General features: G+C 57.9%; 1 protein-coding gene across 9 annotated transcripts in view; it reads left to right on the top strand.

The window, feature by feature from the left end:
• Positions 1-25,667, top strand: part of FMNL2 (formin like 2) — a 167,899-nt gene that overhangs the window by 80,152 nt on the left and 62,080 nt on the right. For all 9 annotated transcript variants that reach the window (XR_012765003.1, XM_075430039.1, XM_075430034.1 and 6 more), the window contains exons 2-3: positions 11,345-11,428; positions 21,793-21,873. Coding sequence is in view for 8 of the 9 variants with exons in the window: in XM_075430039.1 (XP_075286154.1) it covers positions 11,345-11,428; positions 21,793-21,873 (165 nt within the window). In the remaining variant the exon portion in view is untranslated. The remainder of the gene's footprint in view (positions 1-11,344; positions 11,429-21,792; positions 21,874-25,667) is intronic.

Below are 25,667 nucleotides of genomic sequence, written 5' to 3'. Positions count from 1 at the left end.
ACCCCAGGCACCAGTACAGGCTGGGGCTGACCTGCTGGAGAGCAGCTCTGTGGAGAGGGACTGGGAGTGCTGGGGGATGACAGGGTGACCATGAGCCAGCAGCGTGCCCTGGGTGCCAAGAAGGCCAATGGGATCCTGGGGTGCATTAGGAGGAGTGTGGGCAGCAGGGCGAGGGAGGTTCTCCTTCCCCTCTGCTCTGCCCTGGTGAGGCCCCATCTGCAGTGCTGTGTCCAGTGCTGGGCTCCCCAGTTCAAGAAAGATGAAGAGCTACTGGAGAGAGTCCAGCGCAGGGCTACGAGGATGAGGAGGGGACTGGAGCATCTCTGCTACGAGGAGAGGCTGAGGGAGCTGGGCTTGTTCAGCCTGGAGAAGAGAAGGCTGCGAGGGGACCTTAGAAATGCCTCTAAATATCTGCAGGGTGGGGGTCAGGAGGACGGGGCCAGACTCTTTCCAGTGGTGCCCAGCGACAGGACAAGGGGCAATGGGCACAAACTGAAGCAGAGGAAGCTCCAGCTGAACCCGAGGAAGAACTTCTTCCCTCTGAGGGTGACGGAGCCCTGGCCCAGGCTGCCCAGGGAGGCTGTGGAGTCTCCTTCTCTGGAGATATTCCAGCCCCGCCTGGCCGCGGTGCTGTGCCCCCTGCTCTGGGTGACCCTGCTTGGGCAGGGGGCTGGGCTGGGTGACCCACAGAGGGCCCTGCCAACCCCTGCCATGCTGGGATGCTGGGATTTTGAGCCGAGTGACTGAGAACAGCAGTTCGGTTACGTGGGTAGCTCTGCAACATTTGCTCGCATTTCCGTCGGGTTTGTAGTGAGCAGCGTCGCAAGGGGACGGGATGCTCCGATTTACAGTGAAGTGGTTTTTTTTCAGTGAGGTCTGGGTACACGTTTCAGACAGCAACCGAAAGCCATCGCCGTGTTTGGGGTAACTGTCAGGGTGCTCAGACTGTGCCCGTCCGTCTGTACAGCCAGCGTTGGAACAGGCGTAAGAATTGCTGGAAACCATCGCCCGGCCGCCTTCCCGGCTTTCCCAGTCCGTCCGGCAGCCGGGGGAGAGCCTGGTGCCGCGGTCGGCTGCCCCGCGGCGAGGCCACCTCTGGGGTCGTGCGGCCGGACCACGGCTCTCTGAAGGCCCAGCACAGCCTGCAGCCTGGAGGTCTGGGAGCTTTGCTAGACGCTCGCTCAGACGTTTCGCCGGAACGGCGCTAATTTTGCATTCTGTGGTTTGCCTTATCAGCAGCCAGCGCCTTCGAATGATTTAATAAAGCCGCCGGGTTTGCTTGGAGCGATCTCCCAGGCCGGGTGAGTCAGCCCCGAGTTGGGCTTTGAAGCTTCTGTAGCACGAAACTGTTTTTCAGTGGTGAATTAATGCGGTTTCAGCTTTTCCGAAACGTGGAGCGTGGGGGTTTTTGAAAGGAGCGAGCCGCTCCGTGGTGGCAGCAGTCGTCCCTGGCCACCGAAGCCTCGGCGAGGTTTCCCAGGGGAGATTTCAGCGGTGGCACCAGGGATGTCATGGCAGCCCAGCGAGACCCCGCTCGCTGCCCCGCAGAGGCGAGGGGTTTTGAGGCAGGACACAAGCCGTGGCTGTGTCTCCATGGGGACGTGCTGCGGGGCGGACACCGGGGTCCCCGCTCGCACCCGTGGCTTCGTGCGCAGCAGCGTTAAACATCTCCGTGCTGGTGCCTTCATCTGTGCAGCACCCGTGCTCGTGTTTGTAGTGTGGGGATTAACCCTGCCAAGAGCTTGGAAGTTAAATGCTGTTTTATTGTAAACACGCAAACGTTAATGCTGGTAAAACAAAGCAGAGAAGTGAAGTGAAGCATGGATTCACCAAGGGGAGATCATGCCTGACCAATCTGATGGCTTTCTATGATGGCATGACCAGCTGGGTAGATGAAGGGAGAGCTGTGGATGTTATCTACCTTGACTTCAGCAAGGCTTTCGACACAGTCTCCCATGATATCCTCCTAGGGAAGCTGAGGAAGTGTGGGCTGGATGAGTGGTCGGTGAGGTGGATAGAGAACTGGCTGAATGGCAGAGCTCAGAGGGTTGTCATCAGCGGCGCTGAGTCTAGTTGGAGGCTGGTGACAAGTGGTATCCCTCAGGGGTCAGTACTGGGCCCAGTCTTGTTCAACTTCTTCATCAATGACCTGGATGAAGAGTTAGAGCACACCCTCAGTAAGTTTGCTGATGACACCAAACTGGGAGGAGTGGTGGGTACACCGTCAGGCTGTGCTGCCATTCAGCGAGACCTGGACAGGCTGGAGAGCTGGGCAGAGAGGAACCTGATAAGGTTCAACCAGGGCAAGGGCAGGGTCCTGCACCTGGGGAGGAACAACCCCAGGCACCAGTACAGGCTGGGGCTGAGCTGCTGGAGAGCAGCTCTGCGGAGAGGGACTGGGAGTGCTGGGGGACGACAGGGTGACCATGAGCCAGCAGCGTGCCCTGGGTGCCAAGAAGGGCAATGGGATCCTGGGGTGCATGAGGAGGAGTGTGGGCAGCAGGGCGAGGGAGGTTCTCCTCCTCCTCTGCTCTGTGTCCTCTGAGCGGGGACGCTGCAGCCCGTCCTGGCGAGCCTCTCCCTGCGCAGCCGGGCTGTGTTCAGAAGGAGAAAGGGCTCGAGCAGCGAAAGCGTCGGTATTTTTAGATCAAAGACTAGTTGAATAAAAAGAAATTTCAACCCCCCCTGCTCCCCAAATAAAAACAAACAAGAAAGAAGGAGGATTAGAACAATAAGTACATTTAATTTTAGCCTGGCTTGGATTCCTCATGAAGTTGGTGAACTTTGCGATTGCTTCACTTGCCTCTAGCTTTCCTAAATAAACACACCGTAGCAGGACGGAGAAGTTGAGTAGCACAGAAAATTGCAAAAAGTTTAATTTTAATATTGTAGAAGAATATTAAGGGCTGATTTACAGGCCAGGTCCTGGAATTAAATTTTAATACTGTACAAAAATGCTGAGGGTTGTTTTAGTAGGCAGCTATTGAAGTTAAAAATAGACTTTTTTCTTTCTTTGCTGTGCAGAAAGGGGCAGAGCTAGGGGCAGGGTGAGGGATGGGATGGGGGGTTCCCCCTGGGCAGCTGCCCTGCTCCAGCGAGGGTGAGAGAGGCGAGTTTGGGGCCGGGGTGTAGGTCCTGGGCAGTTTTACCCCAGGCCAACAGCCCTGGTGGCCAGCAGCCCCCTGCGTCGCGGCGTTGGGTGAGCTGCCCGGCGCGTGTTCCACCTGGGAGGAGTTTGGAGATGAAGAATGCTGTACCCAGGCTTTAGATGTTGTAGACCTTTAGTAGACCTCAGGTCAGGAGTAACTGAAGTGAGTGGGATGAGGAAGGAGGTCTCACTCGTGATGGCTTCACGGCTCGGAGTCACCGTCAAAGAGCCGCTGTCTCCGCCGGAGCCGGTTGTCCCAGCGGAGCAGGAGAGCTGCGCCGGTGGCAGTCACCCTGCGGCGCTCAAGCCTTGAAGGACGGCGACGAATTCCTGGCTTGCCGCTGCGTCCTCGCTTCAGGAAAGGAGATTTCTCTTTGTAATATCATAAAGTGGTTTCTTTTCACGCCGACTGAATTTAGGAAATGTGAAGGAACATTTAGACTCAAAAATCATACGTATCTGACAACGAAGGGTGACAGTGTCAATGCCTGTGAATATACATGAGCAGATCTGAGCTGCGTGGTGTGTTGCTTCCCATGCTCTCTTTATTATTTTTGGAATTTGGTTGCCTTTGGATCCCGGTTTGTGGGGAGGTGCAGGCACCTCGCAGTGCCAGGAAGCAAACCTGGATCCACTCAGGAGCCAGCGTTCTGCTTTCAGGCCAGGGACGGGGGCTGCTCTTGCTCAGTGTTGGGAAGGTGGGAGGTATGGCTCTGACTTACGGCCCAATTTTGGATCTACTTTGTAAGAACTCACTAGATATTAATAAAAGCTTGAAACAGTTCAGGCCGTGCCTTAAAACAGCCCAGACTGTAATGCGTGGAGAATGAAGATTGCAGCTCATCGTGGTGGAGACAGCAGAGATAAAACCAGGAGAGCTGGAGGCAAAGCGCAGTAGACGCGCCGTTACGAAACGCCGCGAGGAGCTGAGGAGTTTGGCTGATGAGCCCGAGAACGAGCTCAGATTAGGAAACTCCAGGTGAGGATAAGGGGTCCTCAAAGGCTGCGATTGCTGAAGTAACGAGCAGAGCTCTGATGTCAGTACGTAAATCTGTATCTAATTTACATGGGCCAAGAATATTGTTTTAAATGTATTGAAGCCCTTATTTTTTTGGCTATAGTGAAGCCAAAAACTACGTAGGTTTGTTTTTCTGCCTCTCTGGTAGTACTGCAAGTCAGGAATAATCCCAGTCGGAGGAGAAAGCGAGCTGGGAGATGGGGCCAGACTCCTTCCAGTGGTGCCCAGCGACAGGACAAGGGCCAACGGGCACAAACTGAAGCAGAGGAAGCTCCAGCTGAACCCAAGGAAGAACTTCTTCCCTCTGAGGGTGACGGAGCCCTGGCCCAGGCTGCCCAGGGAGGCTGTGGAGTCTCCTTCTCTGGAGATATTCCAGCCCCGCCTGGCCGCGGTGCTGTGCCCCCTGCTCTGGGTGACCCTGCTTCAGCAGGGGGTTGGGCTGGGTGACCCACAGAGGTCCCTGCCAACCCCTGCCATGCTGGGATCCTGTGAATCGAAGGGACCCTGCCGTGTCTCGGAGTGGCTGTTAACCTGCTCCCTTCCCGGCCGCGCTGGAGGTGCTGCAGTTGCCCAGAAGGTTTTCCTGGGGTACCTTTGTCGCCTTTCAAGCTGTTTTGGAAGTGGGCAGTTTAACTCTTTGCTGCAACGGCTTTCAAACTTTGCCTTCCTCCCGCTCCGGAGGTCGCGGCGCTGGCGGACTCGCCTGGCCTGGCCCGGCTGAGCTCCGCTGCCGTGCCAGCGCTGGGGTGACGCGGGGCTGGCTTTGCGGGTGGGGGGGGCTGGTGGGAACAGCTCGGGTTTTGGGGGTACGCGTGCTCCGGCTGTCTCACCGACGCGTGCAGGGCCGCTCGTGGGAACAGACGGACCAGGAGGGCTCTGCCCTGTTTGTTGCTAGCACATCAATGTCGTGATTCATAAATAAAAGGGATTTAGGTTGAAAGATGATCAGATTAATAAGAAAGAGCAACAGCCTCATGCTATTAATTAGCAATGCTTATGCTTTTGAGTCAGTCAAGTTGCTGCTATGCTTGTTTTCCAAAACATTAAGCCTTCTAATTCTCATTAAAATGAGGAAGAAGTTAGAAAAAACCCAGCCCGGTCATCCCACCAGCAGCACCCCGCGCGCGGCGCGGGTGCCGGCGTGACCTGCTCAGCCCGTCGGGCGCTCGCTCCCTCCGCAGCGCGTGGGCTGCCGGGCTGGCGTGTCCTCCCATAACGCCGGCGGCACGCGGTGCTGCGGGAGCCCTCCGCGCGTGGCCAGCGTTTCCACCGAGGGGACAGCCTGCAGATCCCCAAGGACCACGTTGGGGGCCAAGGGTGACGCCGAGCGCCGTGGCAGTGGTGCCTCACTCTTGGAAATTGGCCTAAAAAAATTGATTTTAGCGCCAAGAAGTGGAAATGGAGGCTGCGCAGTTCCCGTAGGACGCTCAGATGCTCGAAACCTAATTTGAAACTGGCTCTCCATGGACTCTTCTGGAGGATGGAGGTAGGAAGGTGACAACCAGCAAGCCGTGGTGGGCATAGTTGGATGGCACAAAACTTGGTTGGTTTTGAACAGGACAGCGAAGTGCCACCAGCAGCGTGAGCCTGGAGTGATGGAGGAGCTGGGCTCCCGGCACCGCCGCCGCGCCGAGAGCTGCTCTCCCCTTGCTGGGGCTGGCACGCGAAGCGCGGAGCCACGACGCCCGCTGCCACGGGGAAAACGGCGTCCTCCTGCCCGCTTCTTCATCCGAGACGGGCGAAGTCATCTCCTCGGGGCGAGGCCGAAGCTCGCCGCGTCCCGGTACGCAGCGCCGTTACCGCGTCGTCCGGCCCCGAGCTGCGGAGACGCTGTCGGGGCTGCCAGCTTGGACGGAGCTGGGCTTTCACAGAATCACAGAATCACAGAATAGTAGGGGTTGGAAGGGACCTCTGTGGGTCACCCAGTCCAACCCCCTGCCCAAGCAGGGTCACCCAGAGCAGGCTGCACAGGACCTTGTCCAGGCGGGGCTGGAATATCTCCAGAGAAGGAGACTCCACAGCCTCCCTGGGCAGCCTGGGCCAGGGCTCCGTCACCCTCAGAGGGAAGAAGTTCTTCCTCGGGTTCAGCTGGAGCTTCCTGTGCCTCAGTTTGTGCCCATTGCCCCTTGTCCTGTCACTGGGCACCACTGAAAAGAGCTTGGCCCCATCCTCCTGACCCCCACCCTGAAGATATTTGTAGGCATTTATAAGGTCCCCTCGCAGCCTTCTCTTCTTCAGGCTTTGTTGCATAGGTTAAAAATACATCTATTTCCTTGATGCGCCGTTGGTTTTATTTTTAACTCCGAAGCAATTTAATGTTTTGCAGGTCTGCTAGTGTTTCCCCCAGTTTTCCATCTGCTACTGCGATTAAGTTGTAGCTTTCTAACGCCAGGCCGGAGCGAACGGAATGGAAACCTCACCTATATTATTTGGCACGTAGCAGTAGACATGAATAACTTTGGAATTTGTGGGGGAAAAGAGAAGCTGTGTGTTTCCCTGAGGCTGCGGATCTGCGGGGTCCGGAGGGAGGGAGCGGAGCTGCGGATGCTCGCCCTGGTCCGACGGGCGTCAGCTGCGTGACCCGGGGCGGGAGCCCACGCGCAGGGGGGATGCTGAATGGGGTCCGGCAGCCTGGCGGCTCGTGGCACCGCGCAGTTGGTCGGACTCATGGCGCTGACTTGGATTTAAAACAGCGTGACCAGAAGCTTTTAATCCATGTCACGTCCAGCACGAGCCGTGTGCGTGGGGCCAGCTGGGGCTGGGGATGCCGAGCAGTGGGGCACAGGACAGTGGGGCTGCTTCAGCTGCTGTTGGCACAGAAAGAAATGACCTTTTGTGACCCAAGAAGGGATCCCGATGAAGACGAGTATCCAGGATGAAGGTGCTTATAAATGTCTGCAGGGTGGGGGTCAGGAGGATGGGGCCAGACTCTTTGCAGTGGTGCCCAGCGACAGGACAAGGGGCAACGGGCACAAACTGAAGCACAGGAAGCTCCAGCTGAACCCGAGGAAGAACTTCTTCCCTCTGAGGGTGCCGGAGCCCTGGCCCAGGCTGCCCAGGGAGGCTGTGGAGTCTCCTTCTCTGGAGATATTCCAGCCCCGCCTGGCCGCGGTGCTGTGCCCCCTGCTCTGGGTGACCCTGCTTGGGCAGGGGGTTGGGCTGGGGGACCCACAGAGGGCCCTGCCAACCCCACCATGCTGGGATTCTGTGTGATTCTGTGTGGTTGTTCTTCCCAAGCTGATCCAAGTCTGCTCTGCTCACACCAGTGCTGGGGTGACACGGGGCACGGTGAGGGACAACCCGGCCGGGGATGCAGGTGGGAGGGGAGGGAGTGGGGCCATCGCTTCTGGCAGCAGCAGGGATTTGGGTTCTGTCAGGAGTGGAACAGCTACGCTACCTAAAGCCTGAGCTCTAACTGGGCTGAGGATGGAAGGAGAAATCAGAGGTCATGGACCTGTAGTTAACTGCAGAACGCTGGTATGCGCGAAGCCCGCGGTCATCAGGGCTGGAAGTGGCCAGGAGACATTTGTGAGTCATTTCGCTGATCCAGAGGGAACAAGAAATCCAGACTACGAGTGCATCTGGTTCGTTATGACTGGAGTCAAAGCTATTGCAAGCGGCAAGGCCAAGCCCAGCCAACTCAGGAGCCGCCTTCGCCAGAGCGACTGATGCAACAGCTAAAGGTGACGCAAGGAGATGGAGCACGCTGGGGTCTCAGAAAGCCAGCTGGTGTAGTGCCATGCATAAACGTAAAGAAAATAGATTGCTTCTCGTTTAAGTAAAAATATTATGGTTTAGAAACAAGTTTTCGAGCAGGGAACGGTTGTTAACAGTAAGACCGGCTGAAGACCAGCGTTGGTCCGGGTTTTAGGGAAGGTGTGGTCTACACCTGCGTTGTTTTGTACAAAGCAACAAGGGCTGTTTGGCACAGCCCCTGGCAGCCTGGACGAGGGGCTGGGGTGTGCGGGGGCACCGGCCGGGAGCCTGCCGGAGAGCCGAGCCGAAGGGCAGGGAGCGCCGGGGGCTCGGGAGATGGGATTCAGCAGAGGTTTGATGGACGGGGAGACGGGCGTGCGTGGTGCAGGGACACACCGGCACGAGACGCGGAGAGCCCCAGGTCGGGAGCGAGAGCGGCTTGCGGGAGTTCCCAGTAAATGAGTGCAGTTTGATCACGAAATCCCAGAATCCCAGCATGGCAGGGGTTGGAAGGGCCCTCTGTGGGTCCCCCAGCCCAACCCCCTGCCCAAGCAGGGTCACCCACAGCAGGCTGCACAGCACCGCGGCCAGGGGGGCTGGAATATCTCCAGAGAAGGAGACTCCACAGCCTCCCTGGGCAGCCTGGGCCAGGGCTCCGGCACCCTCAGAGGGAAGAAGTTCTTCCTCATCTTCAGCTGGAGCTTCCTCTGCTTCAGTTTGTGCCCGTTGCCCCTTGTCCTGTCGCTGGGCACCACTGGAAAGAGTCTGGCCCCGTCCTCCTGACCCCCACCCTGCAGATATTTAGAGGCATTTCTAAGGTCCCCTCTCAGCCTTCTCTTCTCCAGGCTGAACAAGCCCAGCTCCCTCAGCCTCTCCTCGTAGCAGAGATGCTCCAGTCCCCTCCTCATCCTCGCAGCCCTCCACTGGACTCTTTCCAGTAGCTCCTCATCTTTCTTGAACTGGGGAGCCCAGCACTGGACCCAGCACTGCAGATGGGGCCTCCCCAGGGCAGAGCAGAGGGGCAGGAGAACCTCCCTTGACCTGCTGCCCACACTCCTCCTCATGCACCCCAGGATCCCATTGGCCTTCTTGGCACCCAGGGCACACTGCTGGCTCGTCGTCCACCAGGACACCCAGGTCCCTCTCCGCAGAGCTGCTCCAAACCGATTTATGTGTAAAACATAAAAGTTAATGTCTAACTGACTCTGGCAGCATGAAGAGCACTGGTCCCAGTGCCTTCCCTCCTGGTCCCAGTGCCTTCCCTCCTGGCCGTGGGAGGGGTGAGGCCAGAGGAGCACCCGGCAGCAGAAGTGGTGGTTTCCTTCCCAGTTCCCTCCAGGAGAGATGAAGGAAGGGGCTGCTGGGGGGGACACCTACGGTGGTTTGCCTCAGCGGAGGGTCCTGTCCGTGGCGTGGTGTTGGACTGGCAAGGTTTTAATTTCCATTTCCATGTCTCTTTCCTCGCATCCTTCGTTCCCCTCCCCTGTTCATCCGCTCTGCTCCAATTCTCCCTCTCGCATCCTTCCTCCTCTGCTCGCGGCCGCCTCTCCCGTGCCGTCAGATCGGTTTCTCCGAGCAGGTTTCAAAACTCCTTTAAACCTCTGAGGGAGAAGTGAGTAGGTGCAGCTCATCCGCTGCTCACACCCAGGGGTTTGAGCCTGGCTGCACGCAGCGAGCTCGTCGGCGATGTTCCCGGTCGGACCGGGCCGGGGGGTGTCTGGAACGCGTTGCAGGGATGGCTGACATACCTGCAGCCGTTGTGTACAGCACAACGACGCGGGAGTTCACGTCTCGGCACGAGATCAGATTTAATTCATGTGGAAATGAGATGGCTGGGACCTGCTGCCCGGGTCTCGTTTCCCCTGTTCCGGGCTGCCGTCCGCGCTGACCTCGTGCCGGGACTGAACCCTGCAGAGGTTTCCGGGCAGGTTTCGTGTCCGAGCTCCAGCCTGGCTGGGCGAGCTGATGAGCTGGAAGAAGATCAGAGTTTGGCAAGGGCTGTGTGGCAGGTACACAGCAAAGCTTTTCCTGCAGCTGAGATTTAGCCTGGCTGTGAAATCTGTTTGCATCCTCAGAGGGGAGGAACGGTACTTGAAGAAGCCCCAGGAAAAATACCAAGAAGTGCATTAAAATGGGAAGCAGAACTGATAAGGTATATGGTGAGAGACTCAGAGGAGAGTCAAGCGCAGATATGGTCACAGCCTCAAATACCGTCAGCGTGACCGCCCCGGTGAGCAGAAGGAAGAGCATTTGTTATCTGATGGAAAACTTTTGGAAGAGGAGTCAGCAGAGCGGGGGGCGGTGGAGAGGGGATCCTGGGGTGGGTGATGCTGCTCAGCTGGGATGGAGGGGGATCAGCACTGGTGGGACAACGGGGAATACACCGAGCGGCCGGTGGGAGCGGCCGGAGACCTGCGCTGTCCTCGCCTCCCCCCACGCTCCTGCCTGGGCCGGGACGTGCGGGTGTGCCGGGGGGGTCCCGCGGGGCTCCGCACTGTTACAGAATCCCAGAATCCCAGCATGGTCAGGGTTGGCAGGGCCCTCTGTGGGTCACCCAGCCCAACCCCCTGCCCAAGCAGGGTCACCCAGAGCAGGGGGCACAGCACCGCGTCCAGGCGGGGCTGGAATATCTCCAGAGAAGGAGACTCCACAGCCTCCCTGGGCAGCCTGGGCCAGGGCTCCGGCACCCTCAGAGGGAAGAAGTTCTTCCTCGGGTTCAACTGGAGCTTCCTCTGCTTCAGTTTGTGCCCGTTGCCCCTTGTCCTGTCGCTGCAGCCTGTGCTGCCCTGCCCCTGGAAGGATTCCTCGGCCGCCATCAGAGGAGCCGGCACACGGTAGGCATCTCCCAACCGCTGCCTGTCCCTGCCTCCTGCCTCGGGCCTGCCCGTTGCTGCTCAGTCCCGGGATCGTCGTCTTCGCGTGCGCGGGTAGCACAGCGTCACGGCGGGCGGCAGCCGGCCGACCTCCGGGATCCGCGGTGCCCAGACAGGGCTGCGTGCGGTGGCATTTAGAAACCGGAGCTGTTGACATCAAGAGAAGGGGCATTTCAAGGTCTGGTGTGGAGAGAAGCCACCTTCTGCCGTGCCTGGCCCGCAGCTGGAGCGCGCGTTTCGCCTGGGAGCGTGCCGGGGCGAAGGGGAGGGGGTCGTGGGGGGGATGTGGTGTGCCACGGGGACCCGTCTGGGGTGGAAGGTGGGTGCCGTGCCGTGGCAGCGCGGGGAAGCCTCGTCCTCTCCTCCAGACAGAGGTGATTTGTCCCGAGCGCTGGTCACTCACCGCCTCCTGCGTCCCGAGCCCTGCCCTTCGGTCCCTTGTGATTCACCGGCGCTTTTGGGGCCAAAGGTGACATTTAGAGGGGATGTTTCTGGGTGACAGGAATTCACGTAAAACAATCACAGTGGCCGCGTCGCCGTGGTTTGCTGGCGGCTGACTCCGCCGCGGCTCCCTGCGGTCGCTCACGTTTGCCTTCTGTTCCTCCGCAGAACGCGATGAACTTGCCGCCCGACAAAGCCCGGCTGCTGCGGCAGTACGACAACGAGAAGAAGTGGGAGCTCATCTGCGACCAGGTAAGGGAGGCCCGGCGGGCGGTGGGCAGGCGTCCCGTGGAGAGCAGCAGCCGCCTTGCAGCAGCAGCGTCCCTGCGCTTAGAGAGGGACCTTTCAAGTACTGGAATGTTTTCAGACACTCACTTCTTTGGCCTGATGCTCCGTTTTTGGTGACGACTCCCAGCAGCCTTGCAATATTAATTCCCTTTTTTGCCACAGAGCGGTGTTTCTTTCCCCTCTGATGTCCCCATCGCCCCTGAGCCCGTTTTCCCCGGGCGGTGGATGCTGCTTGCTTTGCCTGGCACAGACCCGAAGAGCCTGCCCTGCCGTCCCCTCTCGGCGAGCACGCTGAGTTCGCTCTGCCTTGTCCCGGGTGACAGGAGCGAGTGGTCTCCATCCAGCGAGGAGGTGGCTCTCCACAGCCCACGCTGTTGTCGGGGTTGGTGGTGGCTGTCTCCTCTGGGGAGGTGCCATGGTGGTCCTGCCTGGGCTCCTCCTCGCCTCCTGAGCAGCCGCCTCGGACCGCGCAGCGCCGTGTGCCGAGCATCTTCTGCGGGCGAGCTCTGCTGGGGCGTGCAGACTTGGCAGCCGTGTAGGACAACGAACAGGTTGGCTCTGCCACCACAAACGAGCAGCAACGGCGTTATTTAGAGAAAGTGAACCTGGGTTGGTGGGAGATGTCCCTGCTGATGGCAGGGGGTTGGAACCAGATGATCTTTAAGGTCCCTTCCAACCCAAACCATGCTGTGATTCTATGAAAGTGAAGGATGCAAAAGGTTGGGTGTGCATTTGTGAGCCAACAGCAAAATCGGGTTCTGCTGTAAACTTCAGAAGTAATCACTAATGAAAATAATTGAGCCAGGACAGAGGAACTAGGAGATTTCCCTGATGTGTGAAAGTAGCGGTACCAGGATGGGAGCTTGGCAGAAGGCACAGCCCTGCTGTGAGGTCAGGAACATTTTAACAACTGAATTTGTGGGACACTGCCTATTTATCTGTTACGGTGGTGGAGCCTGTGACAAAACCCAGCTACCTTAAAGCCCAACTGAAGGAAGAATGACTTGCTTTTTTCCATGAGTTTCCTATGTGGAGAATGTAAGAACGTTGAGCTGTGTGTGGAGTCACTCCGGAGCTCGGAGCAGGTGGAAACGCAGGGCGGGAAATTCGCCGTCCGGAGCGATCGCGTCGCTTCGTCGCTCCTTGCACAACGCCGGGCTGGGATGAGCCTGCTTCCCGTCGCTCGGAGAGCGGGACTGCTGGCCGGCACGGCGGGGATCCCGAGGGGGACGGGGGGCTGCCCAGGGAGGCTGGGGAGTCTCCTTCTCTGGAGATATTCCAGCCCCGCCTGGACACGGTGCTGTGCAGCCTGCTCTGGGTGACCCTGCTTGGGCAGGGGGTTGGGCTGGGGGACCCACAGAGGTCCCTGCCGACCCCGACCATGCTGGGGTTCTGTGACACCGTGCCACCCTGCTGGGGTCCGGTCGTCCGAGGGGCTGCGGGTGCTGGCCGGCCGTGGAGATCAGAGCAGCGCGGAGCCGGCGTCTGTAACAGCACCGTAACGCGGCGTGTGGGGCGTGAAATAGTGACATCTGTCCACGTAACTGCAGCGCGTGGCTGCAAGTACTTCCAGGAACAGATTTTGTACAGTGTGGCCGTTTTTAATGTGGGTGTGAATTTTAACTGCTGTTTTCTACTTGTATCACCTATTACACCATTTTCACCGATTTTTGCTTAGTGAAAGACTGAGGATATAAATCACAGAATCACAGAATCACAGAATCACAGAATCACAGAATAGTAGGGGTTGGAAGGGACCTCTGTGGGTCATCTAGTCCAACCCCCCTGCCCAAGCAGGGTCACCCAGAGCAGGCTGCACAGGACCCCGTCCAGGCAGGTCTTGAATATCTCCAGAGAAGGAGACTCCACAGCCTCCCTGGGCAGCCTGGGCCAGGGCTCCGTCACCCTCAGAGGGAAGAAGTTCTTCCTCATGTTCAGACGGAACATGAAATGAAATGAATGTAACAGCCTGAGGGAATTAGCTCTTACCCTTCTGTGGTGGTTTTTCAGCTCTTGTCTGAAAGGAAAAGGGGTCCAGAGGTTGCTCTTAAACAATATTTAGGGGACCTAATATATGCTTACAAATATCTGCAGGGTGGGGGTCAGGAGGACGGGGCCAGACTCTTTCCAGTGGTGCCCAGCACCAGGACAAGGGGCAACGGGCACAAACTGGAGCCGAGGAAGCTCCAGATGAACATGAGGAAGAACTTCTTCCCTCTGAGGGTGCCGGAGCCCTGGCCCAGGCTGCCCAGGGAGGCTGTGGAGTCTCCTTCTCTGGAGATATTCCAGCCCCGGCTGGACGCGGTGCTGTGCCCCCTGCTCTGGGTGACCCTGCTTGGGCAGGGGGTTGGGCTGGGTGACCCACAGAGGGCCCTGCCAACCCCTGCCATGCTGGGATTCTGTGAAGAGCAAAGCTCATAAGGCTGTTGCCCATCCTGGAGAGGGCCGGCCGGTGGTCATGGGGGGGATGAGCGCCGGGAAGGATCCAGGCAGGGAAGAGGAGACCTGTTCCTGGCATGGCGAGCCACCCTGCTGGCTTCCAGCGAGCTGGGTTGGGTGGCACTCTGGGCCTCTTCATCCAGCCACATGCCGTGAGGTGTCATAGAGGGGACATGGGTCTTGAGGGGAGAGCTTGGGGACAGCTTGCAAAGTTCTTCATTGCCCTCTAATGGCAAATTGTGGCAGGGATATCACCGGGTTCTCACCTTGGGAGACACCAGAGGTGTGTGCAGGGAATAACGAATTGAGACCCAAGATGAAGGTCTTGTGGTTCACATCCAAAATATCCTCGCTGAGGAGTCTGTAGAGCTCTCTCCCTTTCCTAGTGGAGCTCCTGATGGAGCAGGTGTTGGCTGTTGGGAGGCTGGTGGCCAGCATGGAGCGCGCCGGGCGGGCGGTGGGTTTCTCCAGCAGCCTCCTGGGCAGGTGGTCCTTCCACCACCCCTCAGCTTTGTGTCCAGGGGGGCTCGGGCCCCTCTGTGCCTTTGTCGGGGGCAATTTCACGTGAAACAAGGCCACGCGCGTTGCGTTGGCGGGGTGCCGTGTTCCGCTTCAGGGTTTATTTGTGACTAAAAACGTGCAGGTACAGGTCCCGTTTGAAACGTGACCCCGGGTGAGAAGGTTGTGCTGGGACAGTCCCCCAGTCCTGCAGCTCTCGGGGCGCAGACCAGGGTGGCTGTCCCCCGGGGAGGGGACGCTGGCTGGGCTGGCTGCTGCCGGAGCATCGTGGTGGAGCGGGAGCCCGAGCACGGCGTTGTGAGGTTGGGGTCTCAAAACCAGACGGTGTTCGAGGTGGCCTGGAGAAGGACAACATCTGAAACCACAGAGGGACCCTCGAACTCATTCACACTTGGGTTCATTTCCACTTGGGTTCAACAGGCGTTGACTGTAGCGGCTGGGTCGTTTGCTTAATGAGGAGCCACGTTAATTGCTAAACTCTCTGCTGTGTCCCAAAGGAGCATGGTGCACGCTAGTGTGTGCCGCGCGCTTTCAGCCAGGCTCGCTTCTGTGCCCCTTCCTCCTCTGCCGCTCTTCGTCGAGCTCTGCGGAGGGCAGATGGCGGGCAGCCTTCCCCGCCAGCAGCCGGGTCTGGGGGGAGGCCGGTTGGTGGTACTGCTTTCATTTTTGTTTTTATTTTGGTGAGATTGTGCGCTGTGGACTGGTCGAGAGCGGATCTGCACCCGGCAGGCCGTGCCCGCTGCCCCGGGGAGTGCGGACAAACACCCGTGGGTGCTCCGGGCCGGGGCTGCCAGCTGCCGGGGGGTCTCGGGGGGTGGCTGGTGGGGAGGGGGACGGCCGGGGGCCGCTGGCCGGGACCGAGCCGGGGTCGGGGTTTGGCGAGGGTGCTGCGCCCTTTGTTTGGCACGAAGGTCTCGGGTGAGCCCCAGACCTCGCCTCGGGAGTGGGCTGAAGGATGGTGCCCGGCGGGCTTACCCAGCCTGTGCGAATCCCGGGAACGGAGCGAGTCAGCGAGGCTAATAATCATCATAATAATAATAATAATAATAACAACATATGTCACTAACGCAGAAAGTGTCTGGAGCGCTTGTGGAAGCAGCAGATCTCTGGGAAAGCCACAGTTTCCTGGTTACGGAGTTAATACGTTTTCCAGCTTTGGGCGAACAAGAGGTGCGTTGAGCTCTTCGTTGGGTCACGTGGAAGAGGGAGCGCCGAAATCCGGGCCGTTCCTCTTTGCCGCTGAAGCGAAGCCCCCCCAGCCCCCTTTTTCTGCTGCCCGCCAGGAAAAGGAAGCGCTGATTCCGGAGACTGCTGGTCAGAGAAGCGCAGGAGCTGTGTTTTGCCCCCCGATTTGAGCCTTTTTCCCTGATTTCTCATCATTTGTTACCCTAAAGGGAGGTGCTGGGGACCAGGGCGTCTGGTTCAGCGCCGCTGCTGCCGTGCGCCTGCCTCCTCGCGCTTGTCTGTCCTGCTGCCTTGTAGCCTCTGCGCTTTTTCAAGTATGAAAGGGCCTTTTCTCCTTGGGAAAAGAAGTCAGTTTGCTTTCTAGGTGGGTGACAGAGGCAGGGCTGAGTTCCTGCCGGCCTGCACCTTTCCCCTTGCGGGGCCGTGGGTAGTGCTGTCGCTGACAGGAGTCACGTCGTGGCGACGAAATGGCTTCCGTCGGGATTTATCAACTTCTCTGGGGCCGAATGGCCCCGTTCTGGGCGAGCGGGAGGGGGAAGCCGCCGCGTCCCGGTCACGGTGTCACCCGCTGGCTGTCGCCTTTTGCTCAGCAAAGTTTGGAGACTCAGATATGGATTTTAAACTTTAGATGTGTGTGGTGAAGAGCCCCAACCTCCTCACTTGAACAGCGTTAAACCCCTTGCTGTGTAAATTCCTACTTTGCAAGCAGCCTTGGCCAGCGAGCGATTGCCCGGTCGAGCCCTGGCAGAGCACCGGGTTCTGGGGAGGACGACGGCCACGGGCAGGGTGACCTCGGGCTGCCATCGAGGCACGGCACCCAGCCCTGGTGCTTGCAGCTTGCGACGATTCAGCCTCTGATATAGAACAGCCAAAGCTGGATAAACTGAGACAGCAATCGTAGCCAGGAGAGGGCAATTTTAAAGGCTAATCCCTCATGGCTTTCCAAGGCAGAAAAAAACACTTGAAGGGGCTGTAAAAACCTTTCCAGGACTAGTAGCTGTTTACAAGTGGTTCTTGGTCAATAGGTAGAGAAGAGCATGTGGGCAGTGGGTTGATGGAGGTTCTCCTTCCCCTCTACATTGCCCTGGTGAGGCCCCATCCGCAGTGCTGTGTCCAGTGCTGGGCTCCCCAGTTCAAGAAAGATGAGGAGCTACTGGAGAGAGTCCAGCGGAGGGCTACGAGGATGATGAGGGGACTGGAGCATCTCTCCTACGAGGAGAGGCTGAGGGAGCTGGGCTTGTTCAGCCTGGAGAAGAGAAGGCTGAGAGGGGACCTTAGAAATGCCTCTAAATATCTGCAGGGTGGGGGTCAGGGGGACGGGGCCAGACTCTTTCCAGTGGTGCCCAGCGACAGGACAAGGGGCAATGGGCACAAACTGAAGCAGAGGAAGCTCCAGCTGAACCCGAGGAAGAACTTCTTCCCTCTGAGGGTGCCGGAGCCCTGGCCCAGGCTGCCCAGGGAGGCTGTGGAGTCTCCTTCTCTGGAGATATTCAAGCCCCACCTGGACACGGTGCTGTGCAGCCTGCTGTGGGTGACCCTGCTTGGGCAGGGGGTTGGGCTGGGTGACCCACAGAGGGCCCTGCCAACCCCTCCATGCTGGGATTCTGTGATTCTGTGCTGTCTGCTGTTCATGGGTAATGTTTTTAAAATCCTTCAACCCAAAGAATTCTACTCGATGGTAGCAGGCAGCATCTTTTTAAATGAAGTCGCTGTAGAGATTATTGCATAAATACATAATTACAGCTAGGTTTTAAGATAGTATCTGCGTCGCAGACTGCTGAATGCGCTCACTGAGCCTCTTTAAGCATTTCGGTTTGAAGCCTCCAGATATTAAAACTGGCAGTTAGGAAAGGCTCCTGTCTCTTTAGCAGCTGATGGGTGATTAGTTGGTAAGAGAAATAAATCTGTAAAATAGCTTCCCTGGGGGATCAGACTAAACACAGCAGAGCTATGTCAGCATGGGAGAGCCCCCCAGAAGGGAAGCAATAAATACGAGAGCGAACGTGGAGCCTTGTTGGTCTGGGGCCGTGCCGTCAGGAGGAGCAGGCTCCGGCCGTGCCTGCTGCTGGCTGGTGCTCTCCCCTTGCCCACTGCTCTTCGAGAGCCAACCTTCAGCTTGGTGCTCCACCGCTTCCCTCCATCACCTGCAGATGCAAAGAATAACGTTTGGACACGGTTATCGAGTGGCACAGCAAAAACACTTCTCCTTCGTGGGTTTTTTGTAGAATCACAGAATCATTAAGGCTGGAAAAGACCTTCAAGATCATCGAGTCCAGCCATCCACCCAACACCCCCATGTCTGCTAAACCATGTCCCCAAGTGCCACATCCATGTGTTTTTTGAACCCCTCCAGGGATGGGGACTCCCCCACTGCCCTGGGCAGCCTGGGCCAAGGCCTGGCCACTCTCTCAGGAAAGAAATTTTCCCCAGTATCCAATCTGAACCTCCCCTGACGCAGCTTGAGGCCATCGCCTCTCGTCCTGTCGCTGGTTACCTGGGAGAAGAGACCAACCCCCCCCTCAGCACACCCTCCTGTCAGGGAGCTGCAGAGAGCGAGAAGGTCCCCCCTCAGCCTCCTCCAGACTGAACAGCCCCAGCTCCCTCAGCTGCTCCTCAGCAGACTTGTTCTCTAGACCCCTCCCCAGCCTCACTGCCCTTCTCTGGAGACGCTCCAGCCCCTCAATGTCCTCCTTGCAGTGAGGAGCTCAAAGCTGAGCACAGCACTCGAGGTGCAGCCTCACCAGTGCCGAGTACAGGGGCATGATCCCCTCCCTGCTCCTGCTGGCCACACCATTGGTGATCCAAGCCAGGATGCTGCTGGCCTTCTTGGCCACCCGGGCACACTGCTGGCTCCTGTTCAGCCGGCTGTCAACCAACACACCAAGATCTGGCAGGGTAAGAGAGTTGGGGCTGTTCAGCCTGGAGAAGAGAAGGCTCCAGGGTGACCTTAGAGCAGCTGCCAGTGCCTGGAGGGGCCGACAGGAAGGGTGGAGAGGGGCTTTTGACAAGGGGGTGCAGTGATGGGACAAGGGGGAATGGCTCTAAACTAAAAGAGGGCAGATTTAGATTAGATATTGGGAAGAAATTCTTCACCATGAGGGTGGTGAGGCCCTGGCCCAGGCTGCCCAGAGAAGCTGTGGCTGCCCCCTCCCTGGCAGGGTTCAAGGCCAGGTTGGATGGAGCTCTGAGCAACCTGGGCTGGTGGAAGATGTCCCTGTTCATGGCAGGGGTGTTGGAACTGGATGATCTTTAAGGTCCCTTCCAACCCAAACCATTCTATGATTCTGTGATTCTATGATTCTAGCTTTTTCCGCTGGGCAGCTCTCCAGCCATTCCTCCCCAAGCCTGGAGCGTTGCATGGGGTTGTTGTGACCGAAGGGCAGGACCCAGCATTTGGCCTTGTTGAACCTCGTACAGTTGGCCTTGGCCCTTGGATCCAGCCTGTCCGGACCCCTCTGCAGAGCCTTCCTGCCCTTGAGCAGATCAACACTCCCACCCAACTTGGTGTCATCTGCAGACTGACTGAGGGAGCACTCCATCCCCTCATCCAGCTTGTTGATAAAGATGTTCAACAAGACCAGCGACGACGAACTTTGTATTTCCCGAGCTGGTTTTGAGATAAGAAGGCAGTGCTGGTTCCAGGGCTGGGTTTGGCCCGTACACGTGAAAGAGCATGGAAAAAAAATGGGGTTGTAAAAGAGGAAAGGACTGTCTGCTGTCGGGCGGGCAGAGCTCTCCCCCGGGGCTGGGGGACCGCAGGGCAGATTTTGTAGTTCATTTTTTCCTGCTGACCATGACAAATGACTTTTTTTACAGCAAGCAGCAGGATAACGACAGGAACAACTTTTGGTGTTCAGACAGCACGTCCTGGCAACTGGGCAGCAGTGTCCTATTCGTTATGAAATAGCTTTCAGATAAAGTAGTCAGAATTGCATCCTGACCTAATAAAGGGAGGTTTCAGATATCACTTATAAAATGCGAGATTTGGGGAGGGAACTGTTATGAGATCTTTCCTCAAGGGAAAGGGCAGAAGAGTGTAAAATTCTTCCAAGGTACAAATAGTATTGGGACTTCTGGTAATGCTCTGAGCAGGCTTGGACACGGCGGCACACCTCGTGTTTCGTGCAGCCTGCCCTCCTCCGTGTCCTGAGGTGGGTAAGGCTCCGGTGCTGGCGGGGAGGAGAGGCACGTGGTGGTTCCCAGGCTTTTCCAGGGCGACTGGGGTGGGCATCTGGTCCATAATTTGCCTGGTAAGGGTAGCGGTGGTCTTGGTAGCACGTGCTGGCTTGGTTCCCAGCGTGCTGGAGATCCCTCAGCTCTGCCCTGGTGTGACACAGGCGCTGAAGGAAACCCTCCGAGTTGCTGGGAGCCGTGGGCGGTTGGGACGAGCTCAACTGGGACGAGCTCAACTGGGACGAGCTCAACTGGGATGAGCTCAACTGGGATGAGCTCAACTGGGACGAGCTCAACTGGGACGAGCTCAACTGGGATGAGCTCAGCTGGGACAAGCTCAACTGGGACGAGCTCAACTGGGACGAGCTCAACTGGGATGAGCTCAACTGGGACGAGCTCAACCACCGATGCTCTCCCCATTCGAGCGCCGCGGGTGAGGAACGCCGTGGTGCTGGAGCGTTGCGTTGATGGAGGGAGCGGGACGTGGCTGTGGTTGGGTACGTCTGTGTGGGATGAATGAGCCCTCCCGTGTGGTGGCTGGGTAGGGCTGGTGACGGCGGCTGCGTCGTTGCTGCCGGGAGGGCTGGCCAGCCTCGGCGTGCTGCGCGGTGGAGATGGAGCTGGGCGCTGGTCGCTGTTGGGCTGCGGAGCTCCGTGAGGGCGAGCTGAACTCGCCGTGGCCCGAGCACTGGTGGGCACGTTGTGCCCGGGGCTGGGGAGGCTTCGCCTATGCATGGGCGGCAGCTCTCCCCAGTCGCAGAATCCCAGAATCCCAGCATGGTCGGGGTTGGCAGGGCCCTCTGTGGGTCACCCAGCCCAACCCCCTGCCCAAGCAGGGTCACCCAGAGCAGGGGGCACAGCACCGCGGCCAGGGGGGTCTGGAATATCTCCAGAGAAGGAGACTCCACAGCCTCCCTGGGCAGCCTGGGCCAGGGCCCCGTCGCCCTCAGAGGGAAGAAGTTCTTCCTCGGGTTCAGCTGGAGCTTCCTCAGCTCCAGTTTGTGCCCGTTGCCCCTTGTCCTGTCGCTGGGCACCACTGGAAAGAGTCTGGCCCCATCCTCCTGACCCCCACCCTGCAGATATTTAGAGGCATTTCGAAGGTCCCCTCTCAGCCTTCTCTTCTCCAGGCTGAACAAGCCCAGCTCCCTCAGCCTTTCCTCGCAGGAGAGATGCTCCCGTCCCCTCCTCATCCTTGTAGCCCTGCGCTGGACTCTCTCCAGTAGCTCCTCATCTTTCTTGAACTGGGGAGCCCAGCACTGGACCCAGCACTGCAGATGGGGCCTCCCCAGGGCAGAGCAGAGGGGAAGGAGAACCTCCATCAACCCACTGCCCACACTCCTCCTAAAGCATCCCAGTTGTAGGTCCCGTGCCTGAGCTGGTAGATGGGAACCTGCAGTCAGGGGTGGGCTGGGACCTGGCAGGCCACCGACGGAGACAATCCGATGGCAGAGCATGGCCTTAAAATATTGCTTGGTTGTTGCTTACATGCTCCTCCTGCATTTGTTTTTCTGGAACCTGAGCAATGAAATGGTGTGACTTCTCCCGTGGATAGACCGTGCAGCGTGGTTTTAGGCTTGTTCCAAGTGATAAAAAGGGCATCTCAGCTCCTGTGGCGATGGCTTTCGATCCGACACGGACACGCGTCCGCTCTTCTGGGACTTCACTTTTGTGTCAGTGCTCCCAGCTAGCAGAAACCTGGCTGCTGCAGACGCGTGTGTTTGTGTCTGCAGCTGACATTCAACATTGTCGTTGAGTATATAAGGTATATTTTTAGGCATCCTATATAAATATCAATTCTCAGAGTATCAAGATACATGTAAATATATTTTGTTTGCATGCATGCTGTATATGCATCGATTATGTATTTATGAACATAAGGTATGTACATATAAAACTATGTTATAAATAGATACTGTTAATATATACACAGTGTGCATGCATTTTATATATAGAGTAAGAAAATACAGAAGATTTTACGAAACAGCTGATGTTTGTTCTTGTGTCCTTTGCAGGAAAGATTTCAAGTGAAGAATCCGCCCCACACGTACATCCAGAAGCTGAAGGGCTATCTGGACCCGGCTGTGACCAGGAAGGTGAGCAGCGTCTGGTTTCCTCTCGCCCGTCCCTCGTTCCTCCGTGAGGATGCTCCCGGGGTCCGGGTTCCTTCCTGCCTTTGTGTGAAAGGCCCCGTAAAACTCTCGGGGGGGAGTCTCAGAAGTGGAACAACCCGGAGAGAGAAGCAAAGAGAAATGGGAAAGACGCCGAGGTTTTTGCGGCTCGGGAGGGAGAACGGATATTGTGAAGAAAAGGACCATCTGACAGATGAAACAACTGGTTCTGATGAAACAACTGGTTCTGATAACTTCAGCTCCAATAAAGAGGCTGACAAATAGTCGCCGAGCTGTGCTCTAGGTCTGACTTCCCACCTGGGCCAGGGCTCCGTCACCCTCAGAGGGAAGAAGTTCTTCCTCGGGTTCAGCTGGAGCTTCCTCTGCTCCAGTTTGTGCCCGTTGCCCCTTGTCCTGTCGCTGGGCACCACTGGAAAGAGTCTGGCCCTGTCTCTGGCTGGTGGTGAAGAAAACCTCTCTCGGGTGGCACTTGGTTCAGCCATCTGAAGGCGATGGGGAGGTTCGGAGCGCGGCACGGCTGGCACTTGTGCTCTCGTCCGAGGTTTTGGGGTCGTGAAGCAGAGACGTAACCTGGGGTGTGTTTACGTGGCAGAGCCTCATCCATCGTCCTGCATTTTAGTTTGTCCAAAACCGTTTGTTAATCACTCGTGGGAGGCTCGGGCGCTTCACTTGGCCTTTCACGTGAAGGTCTGGCATCCCTGGATGTGGCTTCTGTACGGGGATGGATTTGTGGTTGGCTCTGGTAGTTCTGCACCGCTCCAAGGGGCTGAGTAACAACCTCTGGGATTTCAGAAGAACAGTAAAGCTGCAGCCCATTTAGAGGACCATTGCTGAACCGTTGGTATTTAACCACTTTCACAGAATCCCAGCATGGTCGGGGTTGGCAGGGCCCTCTGTGGGTCCCCCAGCCCAACCCCCTGCCCAAGCAGGGTCACCCAGAGCAGGGGGCACAGCACCGCGTCCAGGCGGGTCTGGAATATCTCCAGAGAAGGAGACTCCACAGCCTCCCTGGGCAGCCTGGGCCAGGGCTCCGGCACCCTCAGAGGGAAGAAGTTCTTCCTCGGGTTCAGCTGGAGCTTCCTCTGCTTCAGTTTGTGCCTGTTGCCCCTTGTCCTGTCGCTGGGCACCACTGGAGAGAGTCTGGCCCCGTCCTCCTGACCCCCACCCTGCAGATATTTAGAGGCATTTCTAAGGTCCCCTCTCAGCCTTCTCTTCTCCAGGCTGAACAAGCCCAGCTCCCTCAGCCTCTCCTCGTAGGAGAGATGCTCCAGTCCCCTCCTCATTCTCGCAGCCCTGCGCTGGACTCTCTCCAGTAGCTCCTCATCTTTCTTGAACTGGGGAGCCCAGAACTGGACACAGCACTGCAGATGGGGCCTCCCCAGGGCAGTGTAGAGGGGCAGGAGAACCTCCCTCGCCCTGCTGGCCACACTCCTCCTAATGCACCCCAGGATCCCATTGGCCTTCTTGGCACCCAGGGCACGCTGCTGGCTCATGGTCTCCCTGTCGTCCCCCAGCACTCCCAGTCCCTCTCCGCAGAGCTGCTCTCCAGCAGGTCAGCCCCAGCCTGTCCTGGTGCCTGGGGTTGTTCCTCCCCAGGTGCAGGACCCTGCCCTTGCCCTGGTTGAACCTCATCAGGTTCCTCTCTGCCCAGCTTAACTTTGGGTGTATCCTGGGTCGACAGTTACAACAGCCTTTAAAACACACCAACAAGAGGCAGCGAGGGCGTAGCAGATCCTGCCGCTGGCTGGCCCTGCCTTGTCCCAAACACCCGCCGCCTTGTGTCGCCGTGCAGTTCGCTGAGGTTGGTGCCTTGCGGTAAAACGCGGGGCCCGACGCGGGGCTTCCCGGCCAGGCTGGGCTCCAGCCGCGGCGGAGGTGCCCCTGGGTCCGGGCGCGGGGCGAGCGCTGGGCACCCTGCGCTCCTGCCGCCACGTCTTCCGCCAGTGCTCCGCTGCCCGGGGGCTCTCACAAGGAGCAGGAAGCCGTTTAGGAGGAAACCTTTTAAATTTGCCTGTAGCTGATTATTTATATATATATTTTTAATTTTTTTTTAATTGTTGAACAGGGAGTCTTTGTGTTTTTCCCCCTGAAGCGTTTTTTGAAGTGTGTTTTGCGTTTGGCTTTGCTCCGTGGTTACTCCGTGGGCGCACATTGAAGCCTTTCTTATCCTAATACCACTCGAAGAGTCCCATGACAAATGACAAAACCCAAGGAGCCTAAAAATAACTCCGCTGAGTTCCTCTCCTTTGTCGCGTTGTGCTGTATCGCCAGCAGCCTTTCCCCAGCCCGGGCTGCGAGGAGGAAAGGTTTACAGACGGGCTGCTGCACGGAGGAGAGCTCGTGGGGAGAGCTCGTCTGGCTGGGGTGACTGCTGGGGCTGGGGGGGGTCAGCCATGCCGCTGGTGATCGCAGAATCCCAGCATGGTCGGGGTGGGAAGGGACCTCTGTGGGGTCACCCAGCCCAACCCCCTGCCCAAGCAGGGTCACGCAGCGTGGCCAAGAGAAGGTGGCTCCAAACGCTGCTGCGAAGTGCGCTCTTTGGCTTGGAATTGGGGTCCTGATGGCTCTTCCCAGGAGAACAGTTGCCTTTGGTCTGAGCTGAATTCGGAAACGGGAAAATGAAAGTGGTGAAAGTACACATTTTTAAAGAAATGGCGGTTTGGTGGCTTCTGGAGCCCAGCAGAGCCCAGAGCCGGTTCCTTGCTCGCTGCTGTGGCCTCGCTGGGGGTGATGGCCCCGTGCGGGGACGTGCTCCCTGTTTCTGCCGTGCCCTCCCAGCCCGGGCTCCCGGATGCCTCTTGCTGCAGTATTTTACCTTCATTTCTGGAGAGGCAAGGCCTCACGGTGCGTGCGGTTGGGTCGTGTGAACCCTCTTGGGAGAGGACGCACCGTGGTTTTGTGCTTCGAGCTGAGCGACTGAGGTCCGGAGGAGCCGCGTGTCTGATCTCAACTGGCTGTTTCCAAGTTAAAATTCATCGTGCTTTGTGTCTACTGGGACGTGACAGCGAGACGTCTGTCTCGGTCTGCCCGTGGCTTGCTGAGCTGGGGTTCCGTCTCCCCGCAGGGAAGCCAGCGGTGCTGCCTGGCCTGCCATGAACCCTGCTGAAAAAGGCAGCTGAGAATTTTTGCGTAGGTTGGCAAGGCGAGGTAAATCCTGTCCTTTCGTCACCTTCACCTCCATAAATGAACTCCTGAGAATTATTACCTGCTAAGCATCCCCTTGATTTCATTGCGGGCTTGCTGTGGTGCAGTGAGGACAAACCCTGCTCACTCTGAGCATAGTCCTGCTTGCGGCAGCGTCGCTTGTGTCCTCAGCGTCTGTAAGCCCTTTCCAAACACATCAGTCTGTGCCTGTGATAACTGGTGACCGAGCTGGTCGTTAAGCGCTGCCGCTCCAAGGTGATTAGCATTGCCCGTCCACTTCTGCTCTCAGGTACCTTGTTCAGCAACGAGAATTTACCAGAAGAACCGCTCCAGGGTAATGGATCCAGCCCTGCTCCAAGCTGCTGCTGCAGAGGGTGGGCAGGAGCTGCCGACTCCACGCGGGACGCGTCGACGTGCACCTACAGCTCTGCTGCCGTGGCCGGTGCCGGCTTTGAGCCGTGGAGCGGGGCTCTCCCTGCGTCCCCGTGAGCTTTTCCCAGGTCGCCCGTTCTCCTCCCGTGCGGAGATGACACCAAACCTCATCTTTCTGCTGCAGTCTTTTATTTCTGCCACGTTGTGGCCTTTTCCCAGCGTCTGTTTTCACAGAAGCAATT

The sequence above is a fragment of the Opisthocomus hoazin genome, chromosome 9 (assembly GCF_030867145.1).
Source record: "Opisthocomus hoazin isolate bOpiHoa1 chromosome 9, bOpiHoa1.hap1, whole genome shotgun sequence".
NCBI classification, from domain to species: domain Eukaryota; kingdom Metazoa; phylum Chordata; class Aves; order Opisthocomiformes; family Opisthocomidae; genus Opisthocomus; species Opisthocomus hoazin.
This window is presented reverse-complemented; position numbering and strand designations above follow the sequence as displayed.